This window comes from Aulonocara sp. 'chitande type north' Nkhata Bay, linkage group LG5 (genome assembly GCF_057382095.1).
Source record: "Aulonocara sp. 'chitande type north' Nkhata Bay isolate Kocher_YH1m ecotype deep benthic linkage group LG5, A_spYH_male_GT1.1, whole genome shotgun sequence".
NCBI classification, from domain to species: Eukaryota; Metazoa; Chordata; class Actinopteri; order Cichliformes; family Cichlidae; genus Aulonocara; species Aulonocara sp. 'chitande type north' Nkhata Bay.
The window spans coordinates 10,756,247-10,779,562 of NC_141348.1; the positions used below are offsets into that span (position 1 = coordinate 10,756,247).

The 23,316-nt window shown below is 44.8% G+C and overlaps 1 protein-coding gene across 7 annotated transcripts in view; it reads left to right on the forward strand.

The window, feature by feature from the left end:
• Nucleotides 1–23,316, forward strand: part of klhdc8a (kelch domain containing 8A) — a 69,432-nt gene that overhangs the window by 26,015 nt on the left and 20,101 nt on the right. For 3 of the 7 annotated variants that reach the window (XM_086291264.1, XM_086291263.1, XM_086291258.1), the window contains 5 exons: nt 7,745–7,775; nt 7,871–8,069; nt 8,355–8,565; nt 17,076–17,240; nt 17,319–17,537. In XM_086291264.1, the coding sequence (XP_086147390.1) occupies nt 7,905–8,069; nt 8,355–8,565; nt 17,076–17,240; nt 17,319–17,537 (760 nt within the window). In that variant the 5' untranslated portion in view covers nt 7,745–7,775; nt 7,871–7,904. Of the gene's footprint in view, nt 1–4,915; nt 5,003–7,744; nt 8,070–8,354; nt 8,566–17,075; nt 17,241–17,318; nt 17,538–23,316 lie in introns of those variants that run through there. The other 4 variants (XM_086291259.1, XM_086291260.1, XM_086291262.1 and 1 more) reach the window with 2 other exon arrangements.

Consider the following 23,316-nt stretch of genomic DNA (forward strand, 5'->3'; position numbering starts at 1 on the left):
TATAATAATAAAGGCGAATTCACTGTGTAATTCTGTAACTTTATTAGCAGTGTCCTCCGGAAATGCGCCAACAACATTGAGCATAACATCCTCCTCTCTGCCCCTTAATGCTCTCTGGTTGCTATGGTAACACGTAAATATTTATTTCAAAATAAGACACACAACTGCAAGGTAACCAATTCTGATCATTTCAGTTCCTTCTGCAGATTATTCCAGGAAGCAGGGGCAGCGTATTTAAAAGCCCTTTTCCCCAGTTCTGTTCTGATTTTTGGGACAATCAATTGTATGATTTTGTTCGAACGAAGGTTGTATTGGTTGTGGTTTTTACACATATAAACACATAAATAAGATGGAACCAGCCCAAGGAGAGATTTATAGATAAAGATCAACCAATGGAAGAGTCTGCGAATATGCAAAGATGGACATTTAGCAGCAGCATACAAAGAACAATGATGTACACGATTTCCATAGCCAGTAATAATGCTCTCTCCAAGTCTACAAAACACATGTGAACATGTTTGGGCTGGGTCCCACATAGCCTTGGTTGTCCTCAAGAGAATAAAGAGCTTGCCCCAGTGTTCAATAACAGGACATAATTAAATCAATGATTTACATAATCTTTTAAAGCAAAAATGAAATAAATAAATAAATAATGTGAAAATAAATGTGTAAGTAAAGTGAGTAGAGTCCCTGAGGAAAAGTAATGCTGGATTTCTTCCTTGCAAGTTTGATTAAGAAGGGATTAACTCGCATGGCGGCACAGTTGGATCCAGTTTAGTCATCTCAAGTATTCTAATTTGTTGTATCAAATGTTATTAGCAGTTGGATCCATGCCTTGGCTTCAGGTTAGCTTTTGCAATCTCAGTATTTGCATATTCATTTTTCTGAGGTCTATGAGCAGAACGACCAGCGGAGAGACTTCAGATGTTTCTCCTTCGTGATAACCTGTTTGCCACAAATTATGTTCATTGTCATTCAAACTTGGATGGATGGTTGATAACACAATAATGACTCGTAAGACACAATTTTTCATTAAAATGCATTTCAGTATGTTTCATTTAACGAATGAAGGTTTCACTAGTTTTACATTCAGATTAGAGTCCCTGCACAGTGACAGCAGAGGGATAGTAGGAAGGCAACCTAATTAAAAGTTTCAAGTTGGAGGCATGCTGATTGTAAATGACTTCAGATGATGCTGGTAGGCTTACTGTTGATCTCAAGCTGTTCAAGCAGTTAATTGAAAAACAAAAAAACAAAAACGATATGGCAAACCAAATTGGTTACAGATTGCAATTAATGCACTCTGTGAGCTGGGCTGGATGAAAACTACCCAGCCTTGTTAGCAAATCCCCCTCGCCCCCCGCTGGGGTCAGACTATAGGAACACAACCGCTTTTATTTGTTTTTCATCCGTTTTCATAAGCTATTATTAACAACAAACCAAGCGATAAGCAATCACAGGCAAACGACGTTAAAAAAACAAACCCCAAAAAACAAAAGCAGCACCTCTTGAGAAAAGCCTAACTGTTGCTATGGCAACATATCCCTGCACAATAAAATGTGGGAGATTTTATTTTGAAGGATGGTCCTCTGTATTTTCACCCTTTGTCCTTTATCGTCTCTGTTTGTGAGGTGATCAAAGGTGTGACAGATAAAGCTTGCCAGTAAAATGGACAGAGAGGCGGAGAGTGTACCTTTCCAAGGTGAGGGGGCATGTTTTTAAAAGGAGATGTAAAGCTTTAAAGGATAAACTGCTTAGAGAGTGTGTTTAATCACAGCTGGATAATTTAACAGTTGCCTTTGTGTGACCTCAAAACACCTGAGTTTGGGAGCAATAACCATCTGTGGTCTGTGAGACAGAGTGCGTTTAAGGTGATGTACTCTGTGATGTAGTCAAAATTAGCCTTGCAGTGCATCGTGGGCTTATTCTGGAAAGCTTCCTCCCACGTCTGTCACAGACTTCCTCCCCCTTTCCTCGCTGGAAACTGTGTGTAGGCAGGAGAAGTGGGTTACACGCAGGAAAGAGAAAGCTCCTGAGGGATGACATAGGAAAAAACAACAGCAGGGCCTGGCTTCACAACGACAAGGAAGGAAAGTTAAACATGAGAGATGCTGACTCACTTCAGACTACAGCTGCTGCTCATCTGAGGATACCTGTAAGAGGTGGATATTTAAATTCACAGTTACACATGAGCAAAGTGATGCAGGGAAAGGTGTGTGACTTGTAGTCAGTTATCCCCGTTCTGCAAAAGTCTGTCATGGAAGCAAGGTATTTTGTGTCATTGGCTTGTACATTATATGACAAGATGACTCAAGCAAGCAATTAATATTTTTTACTATGTAAGAAGATAAGAACAGGTGGATGGTTCTTTTTAATAAATACAACTTAAGATGAAAAGGGTGGAAAAGGGTAGTGGGCACTCTGGGTTAGGAACAAGTGGAGGAGTTTAAGTATCTTGGAGTCTTGTTCACGAGTGACAGGAGGTTGGTAGACGGATTGGCGCTGTGGCTGCAGTGAAGTGGATGCTGTACCGGTCTGTTGTGGTGAAGAGACAGCTGAGTGTAAAAGCGAAGCTCTCAATTTACATCCTTACCCACACCTATAGTCACAAGCTGTGTGTAGTGACCAAAAGAACGAGATCATGGATACAAGAGGCGGAAATGGGCTTCCTCCGAAGGCTGGCTTTTACCTTAGATAGGGTGAGGAGTTCAGCTATCCGGGAGAGGCTCAGAGTATAGCTGCTGCTCCTTCACATCAAAAGGAGCCAGTTGAGGGTTCAGGCATCTGACAAGGATTTCTCCTGGTCATAGCCAGCCCAATCCACCAAGTACTGAACCACCTGGCCCCGGCGACAAGAGTCCAGAATTCCACGGACAGTTTAACCCCAATTGATGATTCTGGATGGGTGGGGGCTGGAGACCGTAGTGCCAGCGGGGACGTAATGTGTTGTTTAAGCTGTGACAAGTGGACCTTCATAAAAAATGTAACCGATAAATGACCCGACTGACTCTGGCTGCGATCTCGTATGGGCCAATAAACATTGGATTGAGCTTCTTGGATTCGGTATGTCTATTCAGGTGTCTTGTGGAGAGCCAGACCCGGTCCTGTGGTTGAAATGAATGGTCCAGGAAATGTTGACAGCGATGTTGTTTGGTATATTGAGCACTGAAAGTATATAACATGGCCAAAGAGACAATTAGGTGGAGATGAAGCATCACAAAAGCATCCCAATTGTTGGTTGGCCCATATTGCCTATTCTGAGGGTGGTAGCCAGATGTGAGACTGGAAGAGGCCTTCCAGAACCTGGCGGTGAATTGGGACCCCATATCGGAGATGATGTCCTTGGGGAACCCATGTAGCCAGACGACATGTTCTAGAAAGAGTTTGACCGTCCATTTCGTAGAAGGGGGGGCGGATAACGCGACCAGATGTACCGCCTTGTAGAATCAATCCACAAGGGTAAGGATGGTGTTGAGATTGTTAACAGACAGATAGAAGTGACAAAATCATTAACATGGGACCACGGATGTCTGGGAACAGGGAGGCGCTGAAGGTCACCAGCAGAATGTTGGGTGGAGGATCTGACCCGGGCGCAGATGTCACAAGCAGAAACGAACTCACGGATGGCCCAACCCATAGAGATCCACCAGAAGGCATATCAAAGAAGTTGGAGGGTCGTGTTGGGTTCCAGATGGCCCAAAAGCAGGGAGGAGTGTGCTCAGACCATGCCCTCCTGACGACATTTGGAGGGAATGTAAAGCCAACCTGCAGAGGTGTGTGGAGGTGCTGGTTCGGCAGACAGGGCAGCACAAATGGATTCCACCAGGGGCCAGCGAAAGGGTGCTGAAAACCAATGGGGGCACGTAGGAATAGTTCCTGGTCCAATGTGTGTCACGGTTTGCGGGGCAAGCCATGTTGTGTTAGTGCAGGAGGACCCAAAATGCAGGCAAAGGCTGATGGTATGAGTGGCGAGGACAGAACTAAACATAGACCTAAACTGGGAAAACTAGTAACAAACAAAACCTGAAACCAAAACTCACAGAATGACACACAGAGAAAAACACAAGGGGGCTACACAAGGGATGATGAGTGAAGAGAATGAAGAGCAGAGAGACGTGGAGATTCACCGTTCCAGGGAGGAGCTCGATGGGCATGTTGTAGGAGCGATGTGGGGGTAGATTAGAGGATCCCTTTTTACACCCGACCTCAGAGAGATTGTGGTAGAAAAATCAATGGACTCCGGAAGTGGGAGTTCTGTGGAATCCATTTTGCTGTAGACACTGAGTACCCCAGCCCAGGATCTGGCTCCTCCTGGTGGTCCCTGATGGACTTGCGAATCGGCTGGGTCTGGAACCAGATAGGGTAGGACTGGAGAAGGTGGCCGTCTACTGAAGTGGCCAGAATGAAATGGTCAACCAGGCGTGAAGTGGCTGAGCTGTACCTCTCTGGAACTGGAAGAGTTCTAGAGAAGTACGAGGTCGTGACATAACTGGTTGGTCTATCTTCAAAGCTCATCAAGAGTCTTGGAAGCCTCATGTCCTGCCATCTTATCTCAGATGTCATCGGTCAAACTCTCCATAAATATTGAAAGGAGAGCAGCATTGCCCCAGTTTAACGTAGTGGCTACAATATGGAACTCTGAGAAAAAGTGACACATGGATTGCTTACCCTGACGTAAATGATATAGTTGCGACTCCACCTCCACTTCACTACAAGGGGGATCGAAGGTCTTCTTTAACTCCTCCGCAAACAGGGCATAATCATTGCAGGCTGGGGACTTGGCATTGTAAAGGGCCGCTGCCCATTCCTGGGCACAGGCAGACAAGAGGGAAGTTAGGCTAACTCCTGGTGCACTGATCATGGCTTTGGAAGCGGTGGAACCAGGATGGAAGAATGAACAAAGCTGGATAACACTTATGGCACCTGAGGCGCGCGCTGGCTGACAGTGGCAAGGGTTCTAGAGCTCCTGACATGAGGGAACCAATGTCTGAGCGGAGAACAGGTGGGTCAGTCTCCCTTTTAAACGCAAACCCCGTGGTGACCTGACCACTACCTGACAATCTTTCAGTTTTTGACAGTTTCTCTGAGCATTCAGTGGTCTGACCTTAGGATGAATTTGTTGGGACATCGGCTCCAGGGCAGACTGGCAACTATTTGGAATGTTGTTTTCCTCAGACAATAATCCTTTTCACTATACAATCATGGACTTCAGATAGTTTGGTAATGGCCCTGTAACCCTTCCTAGAGTAATGAGCAGCAGCAGATGCTTCTCATTGTTAGTCCACAGCATTCAGGCCTGTGTAAGCACAGTGCCAAGAAGGAAAGACATCAGCAAACTATTATAACTTGTGCTTTTATATAGGCTCTCAGAGGTCATCATTAATTAATCAAGTTAAGTTGATTATCAACACCTTGTTATAGTGCATATGGAAGGTATTTACAGCTTGTTCCACATTGTGTCATGTTAAACCTTGTTGCAAAATGGATTAAATTAATTTTTCAGCTCAAAATTCTATTCACAATAGCCTATGATGAGCATATTATCAGCAAAGTGTGCTTTTTAGGTATTTATCATAACGTGTTTGGAAGCACTTGGAAGTGTCAGTGAAAACAGCAAAACCTTAAAAAGCATTAATAGGTTAAAAAAATAAAGTTAAATGAAGGTTACAATCTTCCTATTTGAATATTGACCACAACATTAAACAGAGGGATTCCCATAATTGACAAAACTATACATTATGTATCTCCAAAAAGTTGATTCTGTTCATCTGGACGTAGCTTTTTGTGGGAGAAACGTTTCGTCACTCATCCAAGTGACTTCTTCAGTCTCAGCTGACTGCAGGTTTCCCCAATCTTATAAACAGTACATTTGCATAATGACTGAAACCAGCCATATATACGTATACATTATGTAGTCCAGCTGGCAGGGCAGTGGCATACCGCCTATATCCATTAGAATCCATCTAAGGTGAACCAAACTCTTCCACCTACTGCTGGGTCCATCTCAGTGGAAAGGATAATTGAAAGGCAAAAAGTACACTGAAACAAAAACAATCGGGTGCCAAACACATTAAAGTGACTCCAGGTCACAAATTCTGCTTCCCATCAACAGACTTTGTTTAGTGCATGGGTGTCAAACTCCAGTCCTCAAGAGTCGGTGTCCTGAAACTTGTACGTGAGTCCCTGCTGCAACACAGCTGAATAAAATTATTAGGTCATTAGCAAGATTCAGCCATTTGATTCATGTTACAGCAGCTCATGAGTGAATGAACATGGTGCAATAAAAGTACATTTTTCAAACACTTACATTTATTTAAATGTACTTGAGCAGGGTTAGGGGTTGCCACCTCAGCATGCAGTCAAGTTCTGTAGAGACTTGGAATTGACCTACTTTTATTCAGGTGTCTTGCAGCAGGGACACATGGAAAAATTTCAGGACACCGGCCCTCAAGGACTTGAGTTTGACATCCCTGCTCTAAACTATGTCAGTTATTACGGCTTCAGACCTTAATGCAGGGTTTGCTATGTGTGTGCGCTTAGTCTTACAAGAGTTTCATGTGTGATGCAGGTGATGCATGGCTATTTAAATTCTTCCTTTTAAGGCCGTGGCCCCATCTCCTCTCCTGCTGCAACTTTACTCCTCCCTGTGAAGGTGCTTGCACCGTCTCTACATGATAGCACGACTGTTTTGTTCTTCCTGATCTAATTATCTTAATTTGATTTTTGCACATATGTCACATGCAATACATTTGCCAATTTATCCATGGACTTCTTTGCACAAGTGATCCATTTTTCCTCACATCATAATTAAAGTTTAATAAATCTTTGTAAATCTTTATTCAGTTGGCAGTGTGACTTCGTTCTTTGTTGCAGCCTAAGTATAACACAGTACACACAAACCGAGGAGCAGAAGGAAGAATAAATCTATGAAAAATGTCAAAATTCTATTGCAAGAAATATCCCTGAATGAATTTAACTCATAACATTTGCTTAAATTGTGTGTCTTGACTTTAACTTCTTGTCACTAATCTAATGTAAACAACAATCTTTTTCTTTTTCCATTCACTAAACTTTGTTTTATCAAATAAAAAAACTTTATGGCGTCGTTGTGACATCATATGACATCATAGGTTGTCATTTTAAAAAAATATTAAGTGTGTTGTACATCTTTGTCAATGCCCTTTCATATGATATATTACAAGATCAGATGCTTAGCCAACAGAGGTATTCATGTCCCCCAAGGTCTTGTGTATTGCTGTGAAGTTTGATGACGGTCCATAACGAACTGTGGGTAATATAAAGTTTTACTGATTTTCACAGTTGGTGTGACCTTGAACCTGACCGGTTTTTTAGCAAAATTAAATAAACTCAAGCTGTTATTGGCATCTATTTTCTCTTGAAAACTGTGGACGACTGCACTGCTGACACTAACAGAGACAGAGAGACAAACAAACTGAATCGATTACATACTCCCCCACTGGGGTGAGAAAAATGAAAACATGATAAGTACAGTTCATCAATGACAACAGATCTGACTCTGATTGCATGAAAGCCTTAACTTATTTTAGATAGCGTCTAACATGTTAGACGCTAAAATTAACATGTTGTTGTAAACATTCATTCTGGTAACTCAACTGAAAGCTACATGTACACTACCATTAAACACTGCCACTGATTCCCATCTTTATGCTGTGCTATGTTGCATTACTAAAACCATTTTTGCCTGATGCTGTCTCCGCTCCAGGGCCCAGTGTGAGGTGGAAGACCATCCAGAGGTGAGGAAACACACCTTTCATCTTCTCAGCGTTCCCTGAATAATCCTGCCCTTAACTCTTCTCTGGATCTGGGCCTCCGCCTACCTGCTCCCCAGCTCCCCAGAGAGTCTCCGACTGGGTGCCGATGTCATGGCGGTGCCCAGTGTTCAAGAGTTTCACTGGCAGAGCCTGGCTCGACTGCCCAGCGGCCGTGTCTATCACACTCTGTCTGAAGTGGGGGGGCAGATGTACATGCTGGGGGGCTGTGACGCTGCAGGAAGGCCATGTCCATCCCTGGAGCTCTACTCCCCAGAGGTAAACAATGTGGACAGCGGAGCTGATAGTTTACTGTTTTCTGAGCAGGAATTAATAAACATAAAAATCTTTCAGTCCGTTAAAGACACAAATACACTTTTTTAAGCTAGAAATGAAACAGATATGAATTTATAAGAAACACGCAAGCATTGAATCTGTTTGATGTGTATGTACCCTGAACTAAAGGAGCCATGGACTTTATCTGAACACAGAACTCTAATTTAAAAAGTTAAATACAACCCAGTTCTTTGACAGCTGACGTGTCTTCCTCCTCGCAATTTTCAGGGGGACCGGTGGATAAGCTTGCCCCCTATGCCCACTCCTCGTGCTGGGGCAGCTGTGGCAGTTATGGGAAAGCAGATCCTGGTGGTGGGAGGAGTGGGAGAGGACCAGAGCCCTCTGAAGGTGGTGGAGATGTATAACACAGAGGAGGGGAGGTGGAGGAAGAGAAGTGCTCTACGGGAGGCACTGATGGGTGTATCCATTACAGTGAAAGGTATGGATTATACATAAACTGTATGCACCACACTGCGTCTGTTTCTGTTTCTATAGCAAGTTTCTATTATGCATTTTAAGCAAAATTACTTTGTAATGGTTACTGAAAATAATTAGAATATTCCTCCTTAATTGCCCCCTTACAAACAACTATTCATAGTTATGGTAGACTTGCAACATGCTAGCTTTTACTCCAGAGTTTGCACTTGGCCTCAGTTTCATATACTTTTAAGAGATTTTGACTTCTGTAAAGGTCTTTGGCTTTGCTTGTTTGTCATTTTGTGTTGTATTACCCAACATGTTCTTCTGTGGATTCTGTTTAATGGTGACTGGTAAACATCTCATAGCTACGTTGTGACTACATACTGGCAGTAGAGGTTGTATTATTGATCAGGACTGATTGTGAAATGAAATGAAATCAGCAGTTTTGAGGGAAAAACAACAAACAATTTTAAAAAAATCAAGATTCATACGTCGGGATTGTACTGTTATATCTCTTTGTGAGAATATGTACAGTCCATGGGAATTGTTGATATTGTAGAACTGTAATAACACAATGATGCCATTTGAATACTAAACCATCCCACTCAGAAAATCTGTAAGTGTTGTTGATTTCAGCTGCAGAGCAGACATGTGAAGAATACCACCAAACACCATCCTGGAGTTAAATGTGTTCTGAACACATTTAACACATTTAAATTTCCTCCAAGCTGCCAGGCCACACTGCGTTCTTGGAAAAATTTAGTTGTAACTTTTGCTGCACAAAGAGTCAAACCAAATACTGAAAGTAAAAACGTACATTATATTTTTGATTAGCTGCTGTTTTTCAAAGTGGCCACTGTTAGCTTTGATGACAGTTTAGCCCTAGCTGGCCTTATGTTTACCAGTTTCATCAGGTTACCACCTAATAGTTTTCAGTTAACAGGTAAGCTATCTTACGGATCTACCATTAGACAGATAAGCTAACAGTAACTCCTGGAAGTTTTGGCTTCTTAATGTTTCTGTGTTCATGTGTTGTATTCTGCTTAGGTAGTGTTATTGTACAGCAAATAGCCCTTCACTGGTGACACATCTGGTGATTTATTCAGCATTCCAGGCAGCAATGTGGTTTAACATTACAATAACCAAAACTCATCACCAAAATACTCTCAGGGCCATTTGGACAGGTAGGATAGTGATGAACAGCAGCTTTAGCTCACCTGGCTGCCACAAACAAGTGTTCGAAACCCTAACAACACATTTCAGAATGAGTTTAATGAGTCCAGAGTGAAGGAAAAGCAACCAGTAAGTGCTCAGCATATGTAGAAAACTTGGAGACTGTTGGAAAGGCTCCACATGATGACCTCATGAGACTGAAGAGTGTGCAAAGATGTTTTCAAAGCAAAAGTCGGCTGCTTTGAAGAATCTGAAATATAATATAAAAGAGCTTTTAGGTTTGTTTACTCTTCTCTCTGCTTTCACTGTTCTGTATTCTCTTTTGATCTTCTTAGTATATCCCTACACTGTAAAAGAAATAAAGAAAAAAACAAGTAGTGAGCATTCACAGTGAAGTAGGGAACATTAATAAGATCTGTTACAGACATAGACATACTCCTCATCCTTAGTTGGGGTGTATAAGTGTGTGTGTGCCAAAGAGCCATTTAAAACCTTTTCTGACAGCTTGTATATAAACATACATTAATAGGTCAAATTGCTGATGGACCTCATGAGCGGGCTGCTCATTTGTCTTGCTTTCAGCTGTGTTTGTCATGATTCGTTGTGTGGCAGGCAGGAGGAGGACCCAAAATGCAAAACTCACAGACACGGGGATGAACTCAAAAAATCACAGCTTTAATGCTGGAGAGGCAGAACGTAGGAAATACAAAACTAAACTGGGAAAACTAAATACAAAGCTCGCCAAGAGACACAGGGAGGAACACACACAACATGAGGGAGAACGCGACGCCGAACAGAGGGAGACGCAGACAGAAATACACAGAGGGTTAACGAGGAAAGTGGGAACACACGGGGAACACAGCTGACACAGATAACCATAACGAGACAGGGCGGGGTGAACATAACACTGACGGGAGACGGGCAGAGTCAAACAGGAAGTACACAGAGGTTCAGACAGGAGGAGAGAGCACGGGGAGAACACAGACATAACAGGCTGGGGAAAACATGGAATAAAACACGAAAGGGGACAAGGGCTCATGAATACATAGAGGGGCACACAGGGGGTGAGAGTCACAAAGGGAAAGCACACAGGGAACAACATAACAGGGCAACTCAGGAAACAGAACCTAAACAGGGAACGAAATACAAAAATACAAGAAACTAAGAATACTGGGCCCACATGGCCCAGGACCATGACATCACCCCCCCCTTAAGGGCTGGCACCAGACAGCCCAAACACAGAAAAAACCAAACGGAAAACAACCCAGGGCGGGCGGCGGGGGCCCAGGACGGAGGGCCAAAACAAAAACTACCACCAGAAGCACAGGGGACAGTCCAGAAATCAGTCCAGCGGGCCAACCCAAAGGGCAGCAGCACCAGAGTCCGAACAGTTCAGGGGGCCGACTGTGCGGACGGCAACGGCGGCGACACGGAAACAGTTCAGGGGGTCGGCCGCGCGGAAGGCAATGGCGGCGACGAAGGAGACGACGGAGCAGTTCAGGGGGCCGACCGCGCGGAAGGCGGCGGCGAAGGAGACGACGGAGCAGTTCAGGAGGCCGGCCGCGCGGAAGGCAGCGGCGGCGGCGAAGGAGACGACGGAGCAGTTCAGGAGGGGCGAAGGAGACGGAGCAGTTCAGGAGGCCGGCCGCGCGGAAGGCAGCGGCGGCGGCGAAGGAGATGACGGAGCAGTTCAGGAGGCCGGCCGCGCGGAAGGCAGCGGCGGCTCTCCAGTGTTAGGCGTGCTGGCCATGGCCCGGTGGGCACAGGACCAGTCGAGGCAGGACCAGACGAGGACGAAGACTCTGAGGCTGCAGCAGGCGAAGCACAGGCTGGAGCTGCAGCAGGCGAAGCACCGGCTGGAGCTGCAGCAGGCGAGGATGAGGCGGCCGCAGGTGGCGGCTGGACAGGCTCCTCGGGCCCTCCAGCTGACGCGGCGCGAGGCTGAACGGACCCCTCGGACCCTCCAGCGGAGACAGGAGGCTGAACGGGCCCCTCGGACCCTCCAGCGGAGACAGGAGACTGAACGGGCCCCTCGGACCCTCCAGCGGAGACAGGAGGCTGAACGGGCCCCTCGGACCCCCCAGCGGAGACGGGTGGCTGGACGGGCCCCTCGGACCCTCCAGCTAACGTGACGTGAAGCGGTGGTGTCGCCGCAGGGTGCCGGATAGGCACACCTGGGAGTCCAACAGCAGCTGCAGGACAAACAGTTATGTAGGCCCCTGGCTGGACTAGGAGCTGAGGAAACACAGGCTGCTGAGGCACAAACCCAGAGAGAGAGAAAGCAGGTAGAAAACAGTCTATAGGGCTTAACATCTTGGCACGAAAAACCATGAAGTGAACAGTGGTAGGGACCACCAGTTCTGAGCCAGCAATCATTAGGTTCCCAGAGTCTGCATCAGTCCAAGGTGGCTCACAGGTTACTGGCCCAGTCTCAGTAATCCTAGGAGAGGCCAACATAAGCTGGTTGGACTTGACCGATGGTAGTGTGCGGCTCAGAGGAGCTGGTTCAACCATACGGAAAACAAGAATTGCCACTCGATCCACAAAAACAAGGCTTAGATCATCAGGAGCTAACTCCTGAAAAAACAGTAAATACACAGGTATGGACCTAACCAATGTCACCGTGGTAGCATGACTGTGGTGTGTTGGATGGATGTGTTTGTTGGAACCTGTACCCGCAGTGATCTGTGGCGTCAGAGTGATGACTATATTGAGTGGAGAGACAGATACAGGTAAAACGGTACGTAAACCATTAACTGAAGCAGGTGACACTTCAGGCTGAGAGTGAGTGGTTACACCATTGTTCAAGGCTAAAATCTTATCCAGTGATGAGTTCACAGAGACAGGAGAAAACGGTGTCACATTAACCCTGATCTCAGCCTCCATCTCCTGAGTGGAGGTACTGGTGCTGGAGCAAAACAGTTCAGAATAACCCTGTGTATGACCTTCAGGAAGACAGAATTCATATAGTGACGTTACACAGTCCAGGTTACCATGATCAGCATTTATGTTTTCATCTTGACAGGTTAGAGTGAGTTCATGATCGGCATTCACCGTTTTCAGTTCATTAAACACAAGAGTAGCAGGGAAAACAGGATCACTAGTCATGTTACACTTTAATTCATGATTTGCCAACTCTGCAATATCCTTGCTTACTGTGGCTTCAGAGGGCCCCGGAGGTGAGAAAACACAGTTCTTGAGGTCAGGCTCAGAAACAGATAGCTCAGACTTGGATGGAACCTCAGACATGGTAAAAGACACAAAAGGAAACACCTTCACCCCACTACTCACACGATTACCCTGAGAATCAGTGGAAGCCTCTTTCAGTCTATGTGTAGATTTTGTGGTCCCTGCAGGATTGAGTGAAGCAGTCATGATCGACTGAGAAGGACTGCCTCTAGCCTGTGGCTTGGTGAATAGCTCATTGCTAGCCATATCACCGGCTAAGTCTGTAGTTACTTCACATGCCGTCCGCTCAGAGGAAACTTGGGGTGACAGAACAGGTTCACTCACCTCCGAGCGTCGGGCGATGTGGTGACGACGCGAACGCCGTTTTCTTTTGGCCGTGGGCCCCGTAGACGTGGGAGATGGAGGCTCCTGAGGCGTCGCAGCGGCTGAGGAGGCGGTAGTAAGCGGAGTGGCAGGCGGGAGTCCCAGGCAACTCCGGGGGCCCCCAAGGGCTAGCCGTGTCCCGCGGAAAACCTCATCGTAGGGGGGAGCGAGCCATGGCTCCCCTCGTAGCTCTTCCTCCAGTTGCGCGCATACGGCGCGCTGCCGCTCCTCGAGGTCGGAATCCGCGCCCCCCACAGCCACCTCGTGTTGCTCAGTGGAGGGCAGAACGGGCCGTGGCGGTGCGCGACAGCGGCGGGAACGCCGTTTCCTCTTAGGGGCGGCCGTGGGCTCAGCCTGGCCTTCCGTGGCGACCGGCTCCTCGCCCTCAGACCACATCCGTGCCAGGCAGGAAGCAGGAGACGAGTAGCCCGATCGCGGCGGCGAGGGTGGGTGGTCGGTCTGTGGTGGGACAGCTGACGAGAGCTCTTCCTCGGTGATAAGCCAGGGCTTCCAACGGAGCTCGTCCTCCCGATACGCCCGTAACACCTGCTGCCGCTCCTCTTCACCGAAGTCGCTGGCCTCTGGCATCTCCGTGCGCCACGCAGTGTAGACAGGCGGTGGCGAAGATGTAGAAGCCGATGAGAAGCGAACAGGCGGCGTAACGGTGGTGAGCCCCATGGTCCCGATCCTGACCGTTTCCGGTTCTTTCTGGGACAGCTGCCCCGGGCGGATGCCCACGGCGGACACAAGAAAGTCCCGGATGTGGGGGCGCAGCGCGCCGAATAGCCACGGGAGCCCGGACACCATCCGCTGAAGACGGACGGCTACGGTCTCCCGGTATTCGCCTCTAGGCAGCGTCGCCCATTCCTCACAGTGGTATTCCACCGTGTAGACCAAGTCTTCCTGGAGGTCCGCGGAGGGGTTGTGAGCTGCTGGGTCCAGTTCGTGGTCGCGTTCTTCTGTCATGATTCGTTGTGTGGCAGGCAGGAGGAGGACCCAAAATGCAAAACTCACAGACACGGGGATGAACTCAAAAAATCACAGCTTTAATGCTGGAGAGGCAGAACGTAGGAAATACAAAACTAAACTGGGAAAACTAAATACAAAGCTCGCCAAGAGACACAGGGAGGAACACACACAACATGAGGGAGAACGCGACGCCGAACAGAGGGAGACGCAGACAGAAATACACAGAGGGTTAACGAGGAAAGTGGGAACACACGGGGAACACAGCTGACACAGATAACCATAACGAGACAGGGCGGGGTGAACATAACACTGACGGGAGACGGGCAGAGTCAAACAGGAAGTACACAGAGGTTCAGACAGGAGGAGAGAGCACGGGGAGAACACAGACATAACAGGCTGGGGAAAACATGGAATAAAACACGAAAGGGGACAAGGGCTCATGAATACATAGAGGGGCACACAGGGGGTGAGAGTCACAAAGGGAAAGCACACAGGGAACAACATAACAGGGCAACTCAGGAAACAGAACCTAAACAGGGAACGAAATACAAAAATACAAGAAACTAAGAATACTGGGCCCACATGGCCCAGGACCATGACAGTGTTTGTTTAAGACATTCGTGATAGCTGGAGGGTTTCAGCCCAGCTAATTCCTGGGGACATGAGACTGTTCCTTCAGAGTGTACACAGAGGGAGACAGATAACCATTCACACTCACATTGACACCTCCAGAAACTCTGCAGACTACTCAAATCTGACTCCGGTAGCACGTGGGTACAGTTTTATTACCCACAGGCTGGACACCACAGTAATTAGAACTTTTGCTTAACAGCAAAGCCGGCTGGGGCTTCACAGTTTGCATGAGTTCTATGCGGGTACTCTGGCTTCCTCGCACATGCATGTCCAAAGATATGCACGTTAGGTTAACTGGCAATTTTAAGTCGACTGCAGGTCTGAATGAATATCATCAGTGTTTGGATGATGGATGTCCAGAGGCTCAGCTCAGGACAAATACGCTCTCCCTGAAACATACAATGAAACACAAACCCGTGAGAAACATCACTCACGTGCGGCTGTCTGATCACAGCTGTTTCACAGAAAATATGAATGCATTAGCATGTGGGCAAAAAATTAATCATGTTAAGTGAAACAAAGAAAGATACAGTTATATTTTTGAAACAATGGCTAAAATAACCACTCAACGTTCCATTTAAGACAAATTTAACCCAATTTTAGCCTTTGTAATGTGCACTGGTCATCATCAGCCAATCAAGGAAACATATCAAAGTTGCTAAGTGCATGAATGGGAATCAGTCACAGTTTGGTGAAGTTATCTTTTGAATAGGTTTTGGCTGGAGGTGATTGTTTTATGGCTGTATTGAGTTATATATGGTCTAAACTGATGTCTAATGTAGGCCGTTATTTATAGCGTTATTCAGACTAAACAACCCAGTTTTCAATGAGTAATTTGGGGTAAATAAAGGACAGAAAAACTATTTCCATCAATGTGTGGTGCTTGCTTGGTATTATTCCTGGTGTTGAGTGAGTCACACATATGCCAGGTCCATATGTATGATTGCCACCCTGAGCTCAGTTATACAATAGCTATCTGTCACCTTGTTAATCTCCCAATTGTCACGTTATCTATTGTCATCAGTGGAGAATAACTTTAGTCAAAATTAAAACCATACATTTTCTGTGCCCAAACTCTGAAATTTCATAGGAAATAAAAGAGTTATGGCTAATTTTATGTGCCTAAAAATGAGAGCAATAAAAACAAACAAGATGCATCCATCAAGAATTAACTGTGCAAAGTGTGAAGAAGATAATCAGAGTAGCTGCTCTCCAGTTTGAACTTCAGAACAACACTTGGGTGCACTTTAATTTTTACCAAAAAGTCGGCTCTGTTTTGCTGTCTGAAGTCATTGGAGCGATATTTGGGGGCTCTGATTTATTCCTACATTTTGCAGCTAGTATGACCGGTCTTCTCAGGGAGCTTCTCTATGACTCCGGTGCATCTGTCAGTGTCCGAGGGAACGCAGATAGATGCTGTATACACATAGACTTATTGGCTGTGTATGGGCTCCATTGTGCTCCCTCTATCTCCCTGACCACTTTTCGATCCTCTGCCCTTTGCTCGCACTTTCATCCCCCAGCTCATCCCGAGCAGCTGAAAAAGAGACAGATCGTCTGACAAAATAATCAATAATAGCAAATTAAAACAAATCTGGTATTTCTGAATGGAGCGTCAGCCACCACATTGACTAAATGATGCCATTTTTATTGACGTTTGTGGGATCGTTATTTTCTGGATATTTAATAATGAACTTGTGGTAATGAGACATTCTTTTCCCCAAATGAATATAAAGTGTTTTTGCAAACTTTCTTCCCCTCTTGTCACTAATGCAGATGCATTGAGGTTAGAATCTGAAGTCAAGTGGCTTTGTAAAGAAACACTTGACTAAAAATGCAGATTGCTTCCCTGCAGCTCTTTTCCTCTTCATTTTGACGATTAATGCTGCTTTTCTCACGCTTCGACACTCGCCTTCGCTTTCGATTCTTATGCTTGGGGTGTCATGCCAAAGTGCCAGACGTGGACTCTTGCATTTTTATTCTACTGCTGTACTTTCTGTCCTTCGTCTGTCAGATTTTCTTGCCTTGTCACAAGCTAACTTCTCATCCGTGTCTGCCTGTGGATGAGCAGATTTTTTAGCACTTCATGAAGTGCCCACAAGTTGTTTCCATCAGCTAGGATGCGGTGGAGAAGTGTAGCTCCACTTTTGTAATCATCGTGATATAATGTCTGAAATGTCCTGTCTCTGTGCATGTGTCTAGATGGCCGTGCTCTGGCTCTTGGGGGAATGTGTGCAGACCTGCTTCCCCGTAGTATCCTGCAGCAGTATGACCTTCGAAAGGACGTGTGGGCGCTACTTCCTTCCATGCCGACCCCACGCTACGATGCTAACACACATCTGCTTGGCAATAAGCTCTATGTGGCAGGTACTAACACACGAGCACAGCTATTATGTCTGCACTTTATTTGTCACTCTAGTAGACAACTTTTTTTTTACCCTTAAGGTGGCCGTCAGTGTAAGCGACCGTTAAAGGCCTTTGAGGTGTACGACACAGAGACGCGATCTTGGACTACGCTACCCATGATGCCATGCAAACGTTCCTATGGGGGTGTGATATGGGACCCAGCTGGCAGGCTGTGCCTGTTAGGAGGACTGCGGCAGGGCGGGGGACACCAAAGCTCCAAGTTCACCAAGAACGTCAATATTTTTGACACCAACCAAGGTACAGCGCTTAATGATTTTAACCTGTATGCTAGTTTTTAATTTGTTTTTCACATGTACAGTGGGGCAAAAAAGTATTTAGTCAGCCACCGATTGTGCAAGTTCCCCCACCTAAAATGATGACAGAGGTCAGTAATTTGCACCAGAGGTACACTTCAACTGTGAGAGACAGAATGTGAAAAAAAAATCCATGAATCCACATGGTAGGATTTGTAAAGAATTTATTCGTAAATCAGGGTGGAAAATAAGTATTTGGTCAATAACAAAAATACAACTCAGTACTTTGTAACATAACCTTTGTTGGCAATAACAGATGTCAAAGTTTACTATAGGTCTTTACCAGGTTTGCACACACAGTAGCTGGTATTTTGGCCCATTCCTCCATGCAGATCTTCTCGAGAGCAGTGATGTTTTGGGGCTGTCGCCGAGCAACACGGACTTTCAACTCCCGCCACAGATTTTCTATGGGGTTGAGGTCTGGAGACTGGCTAGGCCACTCCAGGACTTTCAAATGCTTCTTACGGAGCCACTCCTTTGTTGCCCGGGCGGTGTGTTTTGGATCATTGTCATGTTGGAAGACCCAGCCTCGTTTCATCTTCAAAGTTCTCACTGATGGAAGGAGGTTTTGGCTCAAAATCTCACGATACATGGCCCCATTCATTCTGTCCTTAACACGGATCAGTCGTCCTGTCCCCTTGGCAGAAAAACAGCCCCATAGCATGATGTTTCCACCCCCATGCTTCACAGTAGGTATGGTGTTCTTGGGATGCAACTCAGTATTCTTCTTCCTCCAAACACGACGAGTTGAGTTTATACCAAAAAGTTCTACTTTGGTTTCATCTGACCACATGACATTCTCCCAATCCTCTGCTGTATCATCCATGTGCTCTCTGGCAAACTTCAGACGGGCCTGGACATGCACTGGCTTCAGCAGCGGAACACGTCTGGCACTGCGGGATTTGATTCCCTGCCGTTGTAGTGTGTTACTGATGGTGACCTTTGTTACTTTGGTCCCAGCTCTCTGCAGGTCATTCACCAGGTCCCCCCGTGTGGTTCTGGGATCTTTGCTCACCGTTCTCATGATCATTTTGACCCCACGGGATGAGATCTTGCGTGGAGCCCCAGATCGAGGGAGATTATCAGTGGTCTTGTATGTCTTCCATTTTCTGATGATTGCTCCCACAGTTGATTTTTTCACACCAAGCTGCTTGCCTATTGTAGATTCACTCTTCCCAGTCTGGTGCAGGTCTACAATACTTTTCCTGGTGTCCTTCGAAAGCTCTTTGGTCTTGGCCATGGCGGAGTTTGGAGTCTGACTGTTTGAGGCTGTGGACAGGTGTCTTTTATACAGATGATGAGTTCAAACAGGTGCCATTCATACAGGTAACGAGTGGGGGACAGAAAAGCTTCTTACAGAAGACGTTACAGGTCTGTGAGAGCCAGAGATTTTCCTTGTTTGAGGTGACCAAATACTTATTTTCCACCCTAATTTACGAATAAATTCTTTACAAATCCTACCATGTGAATTCATGGATTTTTTTTTCACATTCTGTCTCTCACAGTTGAAGTGTACCTCTGGTGCAAATTACTGACCTCTGTCATCATTTTAGGTGGGGGAACTTGCACAGTCGGTGGCTGACTAAATACTTTTTTGCCCCACTGTAGTAAAAGTAGAAAGAATTCTTGCCATATGCATATCAGGATTCATTGCATATCAGGACAGATAATCGTATTAGAACTGCACATCCAGAACACACCAGCTCAAGTTTGAATCTTTCACTAAACTTAAGCGGGGCTCAACTTCAGAGCTGAACAGAGAGCAAAACATGAAACAGATCTGAGGCGTTCAAAGGCAAGTATGCGTCATACTCTTTTACATGCAGCTCTGTATCCAAAACTTATCAGGTTGTGAAAGAATAATTCAACATTCTGCAAATTATACATATTTGCTTTCCTTCTGAGAGCCTGATGAAAAGTTCAGTGTTGAAATAGCAATTCCAATCTGTCCTCAAGTCCCTTCATTGCCTCCGTTATCATTTCCCTTATGCGTTATATAGAATGGATAAAAGAATTTTCTAACCTAAAAACATTTGACAGCTAAATGTGTGAAATCTCACGTTTGATTGAACCTAATGTCAAAATGACTATGACTGGGGGAAATATTTCTTAACGAACAACATTATATCAGAAATCTGTTAACTCCAGCTTGACAGCAAGACTCCTGCATGCAGTCACTGTGTCAAGCTAATGTTTGCCAAGAAATACTTCCAGCATGCTACTTCCTATAGTCATGTTTAAACCAATATGTTGTCATTCCAGAGCATCATTTACTACTGTTCTGTCAGCTGCATCTGGTGTCTCAGACAGACACACACACACAGTAGGATTGGGCGATATGCACTATAGTCCAGTCATCCTGCTTTTTTGACTGACTGATAGAATTGCCACCAGGGCTCCAGAGGTTAATGTACGCCCACCAGGGTAGTGCTATCAACCCTCCATACTGCACACAATTGGGCTCAAAAGCTAAAAGACTCAGTAGTGTGCAGGTGAAGGAGCAACACACAAAAAATGAATGATTTAGCTTAACTGTAATTAGTTAGCATAAGTGGATGGATCTCAGCTGAACAGTTGAAACAGTGTTAAGTCACACATTTTCGGTCTTTACCCTTTTAGCTCACACCAGCAGTTCTACTAACTCATCCAGTCTTTTTGTGTGTGTTTAAAGTATCTCCTGTTTATCTGCTCCACTCTTTACTGTCCTCCCCACATACAGCAGAGATTTTCGCTGTCAAAAACACTCAGCAGGAAAAAAGTGAAGAAGAAATAAACAAGATCATCACATAATGCTGTAATTTAAATAACCTCCTCTTTTCTATCACTTGATGATAGAAAATGTTCACATCATTCTATTATTTAATGACACACACACTCGTTTTCATGTCTTAGTGAGGACAAAGAATTGACAAAACGCTTTCCTCAGCTCTATAGCCTAACCCTAACCACCAGAAATGAATGCTTAACCCTAACCTATTTGTAACCTAACCCTAAAACCATATTTTAGGCCTCAAAAATGCCTTCAAATTCATGAGAACTGGCATTTGATCCCCACAGTGACTGTTGGGCCCCCTAAGTATAGTGCCATTCCAATTTCTGGTTCTAAAAAAGACCCAAACACACACACACGCACACACACACGCACACACAGACTTACATCAATTTCAAGTCACGTAAAAGTCCAGGCAGGAGCGTGAAATAACACATTTTTCCTTCATAAACTTTTATTGCACTCAAACTATTTGAATTTCAGCACCATGGACAGCTCTAAAACACAACTGTTTGTAATGGTGAACCTACACAAATTCGGCTGCATGCACATGCAGGATATAGATCATATGTACACACACACACACACACACACACACACACACAAGACTACTCCATGTAATCTGCAAATCCATTTGGTTTTGATTAGTTTCTTTTGTTAGCTTAACAAATTGTTGTTGTTCTATTAAAACACAAAGTATAGAAATAAAGTTCTGTCAATCAGGCATTTTTGCTTTGTTTTATCCCAACGCTATAATTTATTCCGTCAGTCACTCTGACTGCCAAACTGTCACCAGACTTATATATATCGCACACAAAAGTAACATCAGTCTGTGAATGTCAGCGACCTGAGGAGAGTATCTGCTGGACTTTTGAACAGAGCCTCTTGGAAAATATGAACGTATCATAATTCATATTTTTGACCACACTCGTCTCCATTTACATGACCCTGCGTGCACTCTCATCTTCACACTGTCATTTCTTGCATTCTGTGATTATTGATGGCTTGTGTTTTTAAACATGAAGGCATAAAACAATGATTTCATTGCACTGCTAATGTACTTATATAAAATGTGAAATCGAAATTTAAACGCATGCAGTAATGCCTGCATGCTCTGGTTCAAAAATACTGCGCTGTGAAAGGGACACTTCAAATCCAACAACGAGTACATGTCCAGCTAATAGATCCAACCTGCAGTATTTATTTATTTATTTATTTAGTTATAGGTGGAAAAACTCCACAGCTGATCCTTTTATATACAGTTTCTATATAATTTCTTTGGATTTTTTCTTAACTCTCCTTTCGTGCTCTGCACATCTCTCAAAAGTTGCTGCAGTGATTTTAATGCCCAAACCAACTTTTACAGACAGGTAAGAGAGTGCAGACCGTCATTAGCGTTACAGCGGATTCCTTTGTCACGCGTTAGGTGATCGCTCAAACATCTCTCCCCACAGAAGGACAACGACCTCCAGACCAAATAACCCTCTCTGTGCCAGCCGTGATTTTAACACATGTAAGCGGTATTCCAGGAATCACTGACAGAAAGTTACATCGTTTTCAATGTATGTTCACAAACTTTTTATACAAACTTTAAATGAGGGATTGTTGCTTTTCTTATTATACTGCTTGTTGTTCAGCTGCCGCTCTTCATTGGCACTGGAATTATTGGCACCTCTTAATGCTCAAATAGCCTTCTACAGACAAGCAGCAAGACCCGTCTCTGCCTGTCTGTGAAACTTTCTTAGTGAATGCCATTGATGTGTTTTGTCCGTTAATAAAATTAATCACAAAAGATTTTCGATTTTTACATTATTGTTTTTAAAAGTATACAGTCCAGAATATGTACTAAAACTGTGGTAATACATCTGCAAACTTTGTGACATCATTTTGAATTTCTAACAGAGTGTAACTTAAAAATATATAGAAGTAATTTTTACTTGGTGCAATGATCTGACAAACCAGAACATGCCTGGTTAGTTTATTTAGGTCACTCAGTCAGAGAAACCTTTTTTAGCGCACAGCTGAAAAGAATATCATTCTTTTTCTTTTATCTTGTGGTAACTGTGAGAGCATGTAATCTCCTCCTTGAAAGAAATTGACGGTTTCAGCTGAAACAACAAAAACTGAATATCAGGAAAACCATAAATTTATAGAATTCACATAGTATGGATGGCATTTTTTGGTAGTCTTCTAATGTCCCGTTTTCGCAAAGGCACCATGAGGTTGTGTCACGGCTGCCGAGGCGAGCCGTGTGGAATAAGTGAGGATCCAGTTGCAGGCAGTCGTAGAGGAGTGAAGGTGATTTATTGAACACAAAAGAATGTGGACAAACAGCAAACGGGGCTCGAACTAAACTAAACTGGGAAACAACTAAACTACAGAGCACAAACCTGAATGAAAACGAGCAGAGGAGGATGACGATGAACAACAGGGAGAAGACACGGTGGATACACAGACTGACACTGAGTAATACAGACGAACCGGCAACAGGCAGGAGAACACACAGGGCTTAAATACACACACCAGTAATCAGGGGATGAGAGACAGGAGGGCAACACAGCTGGGAGGAATCTGGGCTGACGGGACAGGGGAAACGTAAACTGATCACACTCACATACGACACGGACCTTCACAATAAAACAGGAAACTCAGATACATGGAACCAGACAAGACATTGAACTAAACAGACAGATTCACAAACAGATGGGGTGACACCATAGACAGAGACACAGACTCAAAGGCAGACCAAATATAACACACAGAACTCAAACAATAATAATCATCATCATCATCATAAACTAGAAAATGATAACTAAAAGCGCTGGGTCACCGACCCAGGACCATGACAGGTTGTTTCTATTTGCTCAATCAAACTCTGCCCAAAAAGCTGTCCTACGCATATCTATCACAATAACGCTGGTTGAATACACTTTAATTTGTATGGTTGGTTAAA